This window comes from Physeter macrocephalus, chromosome 2, assembly GCF_002837175.3.
Source record: "Physeter macrocephalus isolate SW-GA chromosome 2, ASM283717v5, whole genome shotgun sequence".
NCBI classification, from domain to species: Eukaryota; Metazoa; Chordata; class Mammalia; order Artiodactyla; family Physeteridae; genus Physeter; species Physeter macrocephalus.
This window is the reverse complement of record NC_041215.1, coordinates 1,982,304-1,995,178: the sequence shown is the minus strand read 5'-3', so window position 1 is coordinate 1,995,178 and position 12,875 is coordinate 1,982,304. Positions and strand designations below refer to the sequence as shown.

The following is a 12,875-nucleotide window of genomic DNA, read 5'->3' as shown; positions in this document are numbered from 1 at the left end:
GGCCACCACGGGGGGGGGCCCGCGTACCGGGAAAAAAAAAAAAAAAAAAAAAAAAAAAAGACCCTCTACCCACAGCTGGTAAGGTACAGGGACCATTGAAAGGGGGCCCCAGGTCTCCTGGGAGAATCCTCCAGGGACCACATCAAGGCCGACTGAGACCCTGTATTCTGCTCTGTTCCCCTACCTCGCTCCTCCTCCTCTTCCTCCGTCTCCTCTTCCTTGTCCTCCTCCTCATTTTTTTTTAAAAACAATTCCAAGAATACCAGAATGACAGGCGTGATTTCACAACCTTTACAGATGGTAGGAGTCACCCATGTTACCAGGGTGCTTGTGTTACTGCCACACCCCACCCGCACCCGGAGGCATCTCTCCTGGAGGCTCCGATGGGTTAAGTCACCAGTGGGCTCAGTGTCTGTAACACGTAATCTCTATGGTCAGCCCGGTCAGGGATTCTCTAAGTAGGGCCAACCCTCTTGTTTGGCCGATGAGGAGGAATCGAGGCCAAGCGGGGGGCAAATGCCTTGCCTGAGGTCACACTGCCCTTGGGCAGGATGCTGCAGTGAAACTCAACCAGGACCCACCGTCCCACCCTCCGTACCTTCTACCATCACCAGAAGAGGCCTTCAACTGAGAAGTCAAAGACCGGCCCCCATCACACAGCAAGCTAAGGGATGCAACAGGGCTGCAACCCAGGTCATGGCAGGATTCTGTCTCCTGCCGTGGCCTGACTTCCTGGGGAAAATTTCGCTCCACTTCTGGGGCTAAAACAGACGAAGCAGAGAGAACTGTGTCTACCAGCTGCCCAGCCCCCTTTGCCTTTCTCCCTGGTGCTGAGTGTGGCCTGGGGTTTGTGGGAATGAGTCACCTCCGGCCACTCACTGTCACTTGGTCCTCTGGGGAAGTGGAAGTCGGGGACAACCTTGAAGCTTTGCACACAGAGGTGGCAACAACCTCCTGCTCTGTCCACCAGCACCGCTACCCTCTGCACTCACCCCTAGCAGTGGTCCCAGCTGGCTGGGAAGTTTGCCCTGAGGCGCCCCAGAGCAAGGGGGCCCTGGGCGCCCGTGTTTGCTGCAGGCTGGACTGCCTGCCCCTCTCTGGCTCTGCTTGCTCTCAGCTCTGTGTTGCTCCTCTGTGTGTTCTGTGGTTTGACATTTCCTTCCTTCACCAGTTAGGAGCCCAGCAGCTTCCAGCCTGGCTGCTGAAGATACCAGTAAGCAGAGGAGCTGCAGAGAGCAGGAGGTATTTTCAGGATCAAAGCAGCTGTGCGAGCAGTCAGGGCCTCCTCCACTCCCCCCTCCCTCCCCCCTCCCCCCCTACATTCTGCAGGGATGTGCTGCCCAGCATCCCCCAGTTCAGGTCTTGCTGAAAAGTCACCTCCTCCCAGAGGCTTGCTCATTTTCGATTGCAACCGCACCCCACCTATGCACTCCTTCCTCCCTCACCCAGCACGCACCTCTGCTGCATGTGTGTACACACAGCTCTCACCTAGAATTTCACTTCCTTAAATGTTCGTTGTTTATTGTCTGTCTCTCTCCGCTAGCAAGTAAGCTCCTCGAGAGCAGGGATCTCTGTTTTGTTCACTGAGGCACCTTGAGCCCCAGCAGAGCTCCTGGCACTTAGAAGCCCTTGAGTGCGCACTGTTGAATGAAGGTGTGACTGAATGGGGATGGCTGCTGCAGCCATCACAGACGCACCTGGCCAGGGTGTGGGACACCGCACGTCAGAGGAGGGAGGAGAGGGATTCCCACCAGCTTCTCAAAACCATCGCTTAAAGGAAACAGAAGAACCAGGAATAAGCGTTCTGGAGGTGTGATCAGGAGGCCACTGGGAAGCCCCATCCCCAGGCATCTCCCAGTGAAGTGTGAAATCCCAACAATGACATCATGATGGAGGATTAAACGCTGCCCTCTCTCCTTCTCTGTCCTCTAAAGTTCCCAGTGGATTTATTAACAGTTCATTTATCCTGTCACTCTAATGAGTTGGAGGGTTCTGAGCAGCAGGTCCCAGGGAGCAAGGGGAAGTGGGGGGACTGGGGGCCTGGGGGATGATGGGGGAAGCAAGAAGTGGTGGATGCCAAGACTACTTCTGCTAACTTAGCAATTTTGTTTTAGGCCAAACTTGTTACCTTGGGGTGGTCACTTCAGCAGAAGCAGTGTAGACCCCGGGTCATTTCCAGAGGGGCTGCAGGCTCGTTCACTCCCAGGGGGCTTCTGGCATCAGGGGCATGAACACGGGATGTGGTGTGTTGAAAGTGTGCTGCTCTGGAAACTAGGGAGCCTGGCTTCTGGGGCTGGTGCATGTGGTGGGGAGAGGGTGGCCTTCATCACTAACCCGCGGTGCAGGCCGGTCCCTTCCTCCGTCTGGGTCACCGTGGTGCCATCTGTAAAATGACGTTGGACTAGATCACCTCTGAGGCTCCTCCAGCTGCCCCAAATCTCTAGGAAACATGAGCCTGTTTACTGATGAGGGCTCCCTTGGTCACAGCAATGGTGCGAAGGGAGGCTGGAGCTTACGGCTAGGGCATGCCAGAGGTGCCGTCCCACTCACAAAGGCCCTTGCTGTCCTGGGGTTTGGAGATTTGCTAGTTCACCACATCCAAGGAATAAGAGGGTCCTGGCCAAGGGTGGCCTCCGGGCATGGGTGATTCAGGGAGTCTCCCACTCTGCAGGCTGTGCCTAGATCGGGAACACTTCACCAAGTGTTTATAAGAATCCATGTCACCAAGAAGGAGTCAGGGAGTGGAGAATGGAAGGAGATTTCAGACCCAAGAAGCGCACGGGATCTCTTGTCAAGAGTTATGCAGCAAGCAGCTGATTCCTCCAGGCCTCAGAGATGGTTTGAAGATTCTTAGAAGTTAGATATCACTACAGGGATACCAAACCCAGAGTCAGGGGACCTCAGCCCCGGGGAATACTCACACAGTAAAATATGCAGCGGTCATATCCAGATCATAAGGCTGCAGGATTTCAGAGGGAGAGGAGCCAGGTGTGAGCTGACCAGTCTCCACAGAGGGGCTCTGAGCTAGACAGAGGCCCCAGCAGAGAGCTTCCTGAGCAGGCGCAGGAACTGGTAGGGGGTCGGAGGTGACAAGTTCTTCAGGAAGCAAGGAGCAGAGGCCCCACGGGGAGGGGAATGGCTGGAGGCCAAAGGAAGAGGCTGGCCAATATTGGCCCAGGTACCTGAGGTCACACAGATTAGGGAACTTCAGGGCTCAGTGGGAGGAAGTTTGGGGCAGCGGGGAGATGATTGTTTTGTCACCTCCCCTGTCCCTTTATCTTGTAGGATTCTCAGTAAGTTAAGTCAAGAAATCAACAAGAACGAAGAGAGAAGGAGCGTTTTCACACGCAAGTGAGTGGGGCAGCTGAGGGCCTGGGGTCACTTTAATGAAATGCAAGGAATTTTCAAACCCAAGTCTAACTTTATATGGGAGTCACGGGACTGGTTTTGCCCCCTTTTCTGATCCGCAGTGATCCTTCAGTCCAGGAGTCCACCCTCTCTGCCCTGCATCCTGCCCTGTGTCTGGGACATCAGGGGAACTTCCCCTAGAGAGTCAGACAGTCACAAGCTCCCAGTGTGCCACCAACATGGCTTTGGTGGTTTCCAGAATTTTCGGGTAGCCTGGCCCTGGTTTCAGAGCAACAAGGACAGCGGTCCTGGGTGGTGAGACATACCCTCCCCCGGGGGCTCCTCTTGCAGGGCTGGACTGAGGAGAGAGGGAGATCTCCCTAAGTCAGTAGGGCCATTAATGTAATGCTGTTTGTCTCTACAGACACCAAGTCCAGCGGTTTCCTGAGGAAACAGGTAAAGGTCTCAGGGGTGAGAGCAATGGCTTTAGGAGGTGACAGGCGCTTTGATTCTTCTGTCTGCTGGTCCACATTGAGGGGAGGAGAGATGTCACTATGCCGGAGCACCTGGCTATGGCCCCTTCTCAACTGGTACCCTCTGTGGAGACACAGTGAGGGACTCTGTGGGGTGCATGGAATGACCCGGGCTTTGAACTGAGCACCTAAGCAGAGCCAGCCCTCCTGCTTCTGAGCCTTTAAAGCAATTATTCAGTTGTTCAATTGCACATCCTGTTAAAATGCAGATTCCCGGGTCCCACTCAGTCCTGCTGAATCAGAAGCTCTAGGGATAGGGCCCGGGGTATCTGCATATTTTAAAGCACTCTCAAGTGACTTTTATGCGTGTGAAAGGTTAAGAACCACTGCCTCTGTCTGGCAGAATGAGCCCCTCAAGTAGAAATTCTAGAGCTGATACTGAATTGTTAACCCCCAGGTGTGTAGCATGAAGGCCTGGAATGGGGCAGTGGTGGGGAAGGATCCTGGAGTGGGGAGCGGCTCTGACTTTCCTTCTTGCGGCTCCTTTTGGTACCCATGCTGGTGTTATCCTCTTCCACAGAAAGCCATGAAGAAGAAAACGGAGGCTGGTCATCCTTTGTGAGTATGGGATGGGCCATTCTTCCACCTTACAGCTGTTTCCAGAGTGCCTTTGTCATAAGGAACCAGCATGATGCTGAAAGGAGCAAGGCCCTGATAGAGCCACCCAGGGCTCAGATGATGTGCTCTGTGAAGGCCAGAGCCTTCTAGGAACTTTCTGGCTTTGCGATCCACGGGGTCTCTGGCCTCATCTACTCCCCTCTGCCCTTGTAGCACGAGAGCAGCTGTAGACGACACCTGAATGAATGGGCCTGGTTTTGTGCCACCAGCCCTTCACTGACAAACAACAGACAGTGGGCTGGACTTGGCCACGGGCTGTGGGGTGCTGACCACGCCGTTATCCACCGTGCACACCTCCACAGCAGGGCCCTCCCCCAAACCCCTCCTCCACGTGATCTACACTAAAGTAGATTTAAAGTAGCCATTCTCATAGGCTTAAGTCCCCACCTGTGACCCAGAGGGAAAGGGAGTTCAGAATTAACTATCAGCCCTGGAAAGACCTCAGGGATGGGCCGATCCAACTGGGTTTTATATTTGAGGGGGTCATGATGACGCCCTTGAGAGTCTGATGAATTCTGCACATCTTGTCCCCAGGAAACTGCATATGTAGTCACCACGCTTGAAGCCAGACTCAGGCTAAGAACTCCACTGCGGCTCGTAGCCCAGTCTGCTCATTTTACGGATGAAGCAGCCGAGCCCGCTGGAGCACGTGAATTATGTAGAGCCACACGTCTAGTTAGGGGCAGGCCAAGGACCCAGGTCGCCCACCCTCCGTCCAGTGGTCTTTCTGGTAAGCGGCTGCCTCTAGTGCCTTTAGGAAGCAGGCACTAAACATCCCTTGTCCTGCTGGGATTCTGGTAAAAGAAAGCGTTGAATTTGAAAAAAAAAAAAAAAAAAAAAAAAAGCTAGCTAAGTCTGTGCTTTCTACATGAGAACAGAGGAATATGACAGATTAATTTTGTTCCAAAGGGAAAATAGACCAGTTTCCCCCCAAATGTTTACATTTTTAGGCAGAAGCTGCATCTTTGCCGCTGCTTGCCATGCAGTCCCTCCCGTGAGCTCAGCCTGAGGCTAGCCACCTCCATCTTCTCTGTAAACAGGGAGTCCCCACTGGCCACTGGCTACAACATTTGGGGTTCCATGAAGTGCCCAGCACTGCACAGGGCACTGGGGGGGTGGGTGGAGATGAAGAACCCAATTCTATGAGCATTTTCTAGCTTAGATAACACATACACGGGGCAGACTATGATTAGGAACAAAAGCATACGTAGAAATATTCAAGCCAAATCAGTGGGAGAAAATAATTTTCCTAGAAGCAGAGAGGAAAAGTCTATTGTTGAGAAGGGCTTATGGGGTAAAGGCCTGGTGGAAAGTCAGGAGTCACAGGGCTGGGGTGTGCAGGCTGAGAGATCGCAGGGAGCCCCTGTCGGTCTAGGGGGCGGTCGGCAAGGGCTGCAGAGGCGCTGAGGCCGTGGTTCTGAAGTCCCTCCCGTTCATCAGGGGCTCCATCCTCTGTTCCCAAGTTATAGGAACACTGATGGCAGGACGAAGTCGTTTTTGGAGTTTAGGAAGGTACTCAACCTCGTCTTCCAATATTAGAAATATACATATTCCGCAGGTCAAAAAATTAACACGTGCATCTTTCACTTGAGCACCTTAGACAGGCTTCCTTAAGCCACCTAGTAAGGTTGTCAGGATTTCTAGGCTCTCAGTGCGCACCTTTCCTCACCAAGTTGCAACCTCCTGTTGCTTCTTTCCACACTGCCCTTGACTTTAGAGAAATGCCCTGGGCTCATTTAGGACCCACTTGACCTTGACCTGAGAGCGATAAGCCAGTCATTGCTTGGCAGCTGATGGTGCCACTTCTGCCTGGGAAATCATTACTGTAACTGTCCACTTTCATGGGTTGCTTCAAAGGCAATCACCCAGCCCCTAGGGCTTAATTTCCCTGAGACCCACATGTAAAATACAATAAATAGTTTAAAATTTAGGAAGAGTCTCTTTCAAGAGAGCAGCTTCACACTCAGTGCCAGATGTCACGAATAATAAGCTGTTGTTTTTATACACTCAGCTCTCAGCAAAGGGACTAGCCCAGCCCTGACTATCCCCTCTCAGGCACAACTTAACCTGACTTCTAGTTACCAGGCTTTGGTTATCTGGTTTCCCCATTAGGGAAGAAAGTTTTGAGCATAGGCACCCTAAGAACAGAACTGGCAATTAACTAGGGGCATCACAAACACCCCTGATGTTTAGTCTTCCTCTTGGCAATGTCTGGAGTAAAAAAAACCTGTTTACTCAAAACAGCGGGCTCTCCCATCCCTCTGTTCCTGTATCCTCCTCATTTGTTCTGCTTGCCTCCGTTACGCAAAAAAAAATGTAGAGAAAAATGCACTTGCCTAGTGGTCTGAAGACCTTGACGGGGGTCCCAAGTCTACATCTTGCTGGCCCTGTGATTTTGTACTCCCTGAGCTCAGTATCCTCATGAGTAGTGGGAGGACCATCCTAGCGCTGACTGCCCCCAAGTGAGGACCACTGTGAAGGCTTGGCAGAGAGAGAGAGTAGATGTGGGCACGCCGGCTGCCAAGGGACCTCTACACACCGCGTTGTCCCCATCACTGTGTTGGCAGGAAGAAGATGACTATGAAAGTCCCGATGATGATCAGGATGAAGCAGATGACGGTGACTATGAGTCCCCCGATGAAGAGGGAGAGGCACCCATGGAAGATGACGCCGATTATGAGCCGCCACCCTCCAACGATGAGGAGGTTCTGCAGAACTCCATCCTGCCTGCCAAGCCTTTCTCCAACCCCAACTCCATGTACATAGGTAAGGGCCCTGGCAGCCCAGCCCCCAGCCCCCACTGATGTATGGGAGGCCAACGCCCATGTAGCAGAAAGCTTGGCATGCTGATGCCAGCTAACCAGCTGTGTGGCTTTGGGCAAGTGACTCCACCTCTCTGGGCCTCAATTTCCTCATCTTTGAAATAGGACAATAACAATACAGACCACATAGGTTCGCTGTGAGGATCAATAATATTTATGATTTGCAGACAAATATTTATGATTGCAGACAAATCATTGCTGATGGCGGATGATATTGAACTGCCAGTTAAGGGTATTTGGAAGTAATCGTTTATTTTGAGTGTTACTTTGGTACTCAAGAGGACTTTCCTGTTCCTCCCCATCTTTGACCAATTCGTGATTAGGTGGCACCGCTACCCACAGACTGTCAGAATAAATATAACAATATTGAATGTGGTTTGGCCATAACTTTAAAATCTTTAAACAGTATTCAAGATTTTCATTGTCTATCTGCTCCTGTCAGCCCATCTCTCCCTCATTCATTTATTCATTCATCCATTCAACAAAAACTATTGGTCTTCTATTATGAGCCAGGCATCATTCTAAATGCTGAAATTCAAAATCATCTGGAAAGAAGACACAGCCCTTGCCTCACAGGACTTACACTCTAGCAGTGGTGGTAACAGAAAGTAGGCACGTACACACTTGCATAATATCAAGGAGTGAGCTAGAAAGCTGATGATCAATATCACAAAAAATTAATACCACTAATCCTTTAGGCTGTATAACACTTGGCAATTTTAAATCCCTTTCACGCTTTGTCGACATCTCATTTTGTGTTTTGAAGCACCTGTATGATACAGGCAACAATTATCAAGCCTGTTTCATATATAGGGAAATTAAGACCCTGAGAAGAAACAGGTAACTTAGTCATTGAGTGCCTCATACCTGCCAGTTATGAGCATACAGAATGAACGAGATGGTAGACAGTCTTCACCCTAAAGAATTCATAGTCCAGGCAACATCAAACAATTGAGTTGCAAAATGACTTAATTAAACCATGATATATACTCAGGAAGACAAGCACGGGAGATGAGGCTGGGGCATATGCCTGATCTGGACTTGCTTCCCTGAGGATATGATATTTAATCTGAAACTTAAAGGGTGAACAGGAGTTGGCTACGTGAGCATAGATGTGGGAAGGAAAGAGCATTCTAAGAGGTAGAAATGGCCGTGCAAAAGCCCTGAGGCTGAAAGGAGCATGACAGGTCAGAGGAGCTGACAGATGGCCAGAGTGGGTGCATTGGTATGAGATTAGACCAGGCTTGCTGGGTTCTGAGCCCCATTCTCTGTGGAAGGGTGTTGCTTCCCCAGGACTGGGACTAGGGTGAGGCAAAATAGGCACCCAGGGCACAAAGTGTAAGAATGCTGTCACTTCCTCACAGTCCTGGCCTGACCTTTCCCTGTCAAAGGGATGGAACACTGCCAGTCTATCAACCTGGCCTGGGGATACTTCTGTGATGACCAGAAGAATGTGAGTTTTTGTTGAGTCTGTGGTTTGGTAACAGGAGTCGGTGACTGGCTCCTCCCTTTAAGAAAGGAGGAAGTGGGTGGGGGGAGGACAACCCAGAGCATTTGTGAGGGGAAGGAAGGGGACCTAGAACAGGATCCTCATGAGCCATGACAGCGTATTTCACCTTGCCCAGGCAGCTGGGTGTGCCTGAGTGTATGTGTCTCTGTGTGTGTCTGCGTGTGCACGTGTGTACATATGTATGTGTGCATTTGTGTGTCTGTACACGTTTACTTCTTTACAATTTTGTCTGAAAACTCTCCCTCACGGTACTGGCTGACTTAATTACTAAGAGGCCTTTTTTCATGCCTTCATCAACAAAACCTCTGATGAATACCTGTTCCCCAGAGGTCAGGTGAGTGTTGCTACGAAGTATAAGAGTAAGACAAACTGGGCAGGTACAGAGAAGGCAAGGGGCCAAGAACTCCCCACCCTGTACGACCCAGGTGTGGACACATCCCTGCCATGCTGGCTGGGGCTGGCCTTGGTGCTGGGGGGAGTCTGTGGGATCCAGCGATGCGGAGATGCCCCCAGCCGGAGCTGGATGGGTTCCTGGAGAGCCCTGGGTGTGGCCCACACTCGCCTAGATGTAGCATTTCTCCTTTCATTTTAATGCCTTTGCATTTCCACAGACCGGCCCCACTCCGGGAAAGTGCAGCAGCCGCCCGTGCCCCCGCAGAGGCCGATGGCCGCCATCCCTCCTTTGCCCTCCGGCAGCCGGGCTCACTCGGTAGGCTCCATACTTTCTGTTATGCCACTTTGTGTCCACTCGATGATTTCCTCTGCAGAGAGAAAAAACTATAGACATCTTTATCCAATTCTAGCCAGTAAGAAAAAAGTTATATGCAGGCCAGGAAAATGCATTCCCAAGTACTCACAGTGGGCTTTTTGGGGGATGAAATACTAGTGATTTTTATACACATAATAATGCTTTTATCATCGGTATTTTCTCTTTACCATAAACAATATAAGCTATTTGTATAATAAAAAGTCTCCTTCTAGTATTCATTGTGCTATTTTTTCTGACTTTTGAAATAAGTGAAAACTGTAAAATAAACTAATGGCACCTACTAGTATTTGGGTCCCCAGCCTTCCCTCCTGCAAAAAGACTTGCGCCACCTGCTGGCCAACATCTGAAATTCCACGGACAAAAGGTTTGAGACCAAAACGTGCAATGCCATGAACCCAGGGAGAGAGAGGCAGCAAACTCCCTTTCCTCTTTCTTCAAGCTTACGGTCTCAGATCCCGTGGTTCTACTTAACTAACAGGCACACCTCGTTTTATTGCATTTTGCTTTATTGCGTTTCACAGATAATGCATTTTTTTTACAAATTGAAGATTTGTGGCAACTCTGCCGTGTCAGATGATGGTTAGCATTTTTTAGCAATATTTTAAAAGCAAGATATGCACATTGATTAGACATAATGCTATCGCACACTTAATAGACTTCAGTGTAGTGTCAATGTAACTTTTATATTCAGTGGGAAATTAAAAAAATTGTGTGACTAGTGTTAACAAAAATTAAATTAACAATCGAACTAAGAGGAAAAAAAGAGAATTTTATTTGAGCCAAACTGAGGATTATAACCTGGGAGACAGGCTTCCAGAAGCTCTGAGAACTGCTCCACCGGTCAGGAGCTAGAGATTCAGTTTCATACATTTTTGAGACAAAGAATCATGTATCATATTGCCAGGTTAGCATTAAACACACAGTTCATCAGAGATGTTTTGGTCAGGTGTGTACCTACAGAGCGAGCCTTTAGGTCAGTGTGACTCCCTGACAGGATGAGAAAGAAATACTAAACTTAAAAGTCACAGTGGTGGTTTCAGAAGCAAGGTACCATTTTTCTCAAAGTTTGTTTATATCCTCCTGCCTTGAGGAGGTCTGGTTAATGTATAATACAAATGCACATTGCACATTAGGAAAGGCCCATCCCCAATGGGGGAACACTATATGTGTTTCAGTTCTGACTTAGTTTGATTGTCCTGTCATAGAGAAATTTATGATTTTTCCTCATCACTAGGCTTCTTTTGATTTTTGCTTTATTGCGGTGGTCTGGAACCGAACCCGCAATATCTCCGAGGTAGGCTTGTATCCAGAGAGGCCCAGAGAAGTTCAGGATGAGGAGTCAATAGTTGGAAATGTGCTCTCTTTACAAAGGACCAGAGCACTTTGACAGCTGTGGTGAATATGCCAAGTGTTAGGGCTAGAAGGAGGGAGAGGACATATTTTCCCCAAAGCTCAAAATCCAGATCACACCACAGTTGGGACACCTCATCTAAGAACAGATGGCTTCCTCCTGCTTTTGCAGTTTTATTACAAAGGGGGCTCATGGAGCTGAATTTATCGACACATGCATTTTGCTCTTGAAATCTGTAGTGCTTCCCCTCACTCTTGGGATGCAGAATTCATTCATTCAATCTACAGACATTTATTGAGCTGCAGTGCCCAGCAGTGTTCTAGCTGCTGGGAATAGAGTGTGAACAAGACAAATAAGATCCCTGCTTTCATAAAATTTTTATGTGGGTTAGGGGTAGATGGATGATAAACAAGTAGAGATGTATAAACAAGGTAATTTGAGTAGTAACGTATGGTTAGGGAGACAGAAGACCAGGGAACATGATGGTAGGTGGAGAGGTGACATTGAGCTGGACAGGATGAGCCAGTTGTGGCGAGAGCTGGGAAAACAACATCCCAGGCAGAGGAAAACACAAGTACAGAGATGCCAACGGGTGCATAAGCTTGAGATTTTGCAGGAACTGCAGGAAGATAATTATGGTGAGAGCCCGGTGGGCACTGGACGGGTGGAAAGGGGGCAGCTCAGGCAGAGCTTTGCGGGCCATGGTGAGTTTTAGTTTTGTTCCTAATGTGATAGGAGCAACTAAAAAGCTTGGCAGGGGAGTGACATGCAGAAAACACTCTCACAGTGTGTGGAACAGGGAGCTCAGTTCAGGTGAGAAATGGACAGGTATATGTGTGAGTGGAACATGGGGATGGAGAAAAGTGAACAGCTTCACACCTATTTAGGGGGATAAAGCCCTCAGGACTTGCTGATGGGCTGGAAATGCTTCCTAATACGTGGATTTCTTTTAAAGCAGCCGCTACCGCCACCCCAGCCCAACCAGGAAGAGCCTGGCAGAAGTAGGAACCACAAAACAGCAAAGCGTAAGTATAGGGGCTGCCCTCTCTTGCCCACCAGTCCACCCACACCCCTCCCCCAGCCAGCTGCTCTCTTCTTTGAACTGACTTCAGTGTTTCCCTTTCAGTCCCTGCTCCTTCCATAGACAGAAGCACGAAACCGCCCCTAGATCGTTCCTTAGCTCCATTTGACAGAGAGCCCTTCGCACTAGGTCGGTATCTTTTATATTTGATGCATAGTAACAGTGGCCAACATTTATAGAGTGCTTACTGCATGTTTTTCACAGGGACCATCTCGGTTAACTATCCCCACGATCCTATGAAGTGGGGACTATTAGAATCATCCTCATTGTACAGATGAGGAAACTGAGGCATGAAGAGGTAACTTACCAAGTTTACTCAGCTACCAAGTGATGGGGGTGGAAACCCAGACTCAGAGAAGCCTGATGCAGAGCTCCTGTCCTTAGCCCTGTGCTGGGCCTGCTTCTCCATGGGTGCCATCTGTGTATACACATCCATCCCATGTCCTCCTGAAGGAGGATGGGGAGGCATCTGGGCTAAGAGGCAAGAGGCCTGGGAGAGCTGCTGTCGGCTGCCTTGGCTGCTAACTTAGCAGCTCACTGACCACAGGGATGTTGCTTTTTCAGAGCTGTCTCCTTATTTGTAAGGTGGGTGCTCTGTAATGAGAAAATACTTTATAAAACTCTAAGGTGCTATTCAAATGTCAGAGTTGTCTTTTGTTGTACGGGTGGTTGACCAAACTGTAGGTATACTACGGTTCTTTCCTCCAGAATTGGCCCAGAGTATTCTTGGATTGCAGTTACCTCTACATAAAGCTATTTTTAATCCAATTCTAAAACTTAGTTACAATTTATTGAGCACCTACTATGGGTCAAGTGCTTTATCTACCACAAATAAGTTACAGT

General features: G+C 49.5%; 1 protein-coding gene across 1 annotated transcript in view; it reads left to right on the top strand.

Annotated features, from left to right (window-relative positions):
• LCP2 (lymphocyte cytosolic protein 2) overlaps positions 1 to 12,875 on the top strand; it is a 47,745-nt gene that overhangs the window by 17,815 nt on the left and 17,055 nt on the right. The window contains exons 4-10 of the mRNA XM_007125563.4: positions 3,286 to 3,351; positions 3,773 to 3,804; positions 4,402 to 4,439; positions 7,067 to 7,265; positions 9,443 to 9,540; positions 11,910 to 11,976; positions 12,078 to 12,161. Coding sequence (XP_007125625.1) covers positions 3,286 to 3,351; positions 3,773 to 3,804; positions 4,402 to 4,439; positions 7,067 to 7,265; positions 9,443 to 9,540; positions 11,910 to 11,976; positions 12,078 to 12,161 — 584 coding nt within the window. The remainder of the gene's footprint in view (positions 1 to 3,285; positions 3,352 to 3,772; positions 3,805 to 4,401; positions 4,440 to 7,066; positions 7,266 to 9,442; positions 9,541 to 11,909; positions 11,977 to 12,077; positions 12,162 to 12,875) is intronic.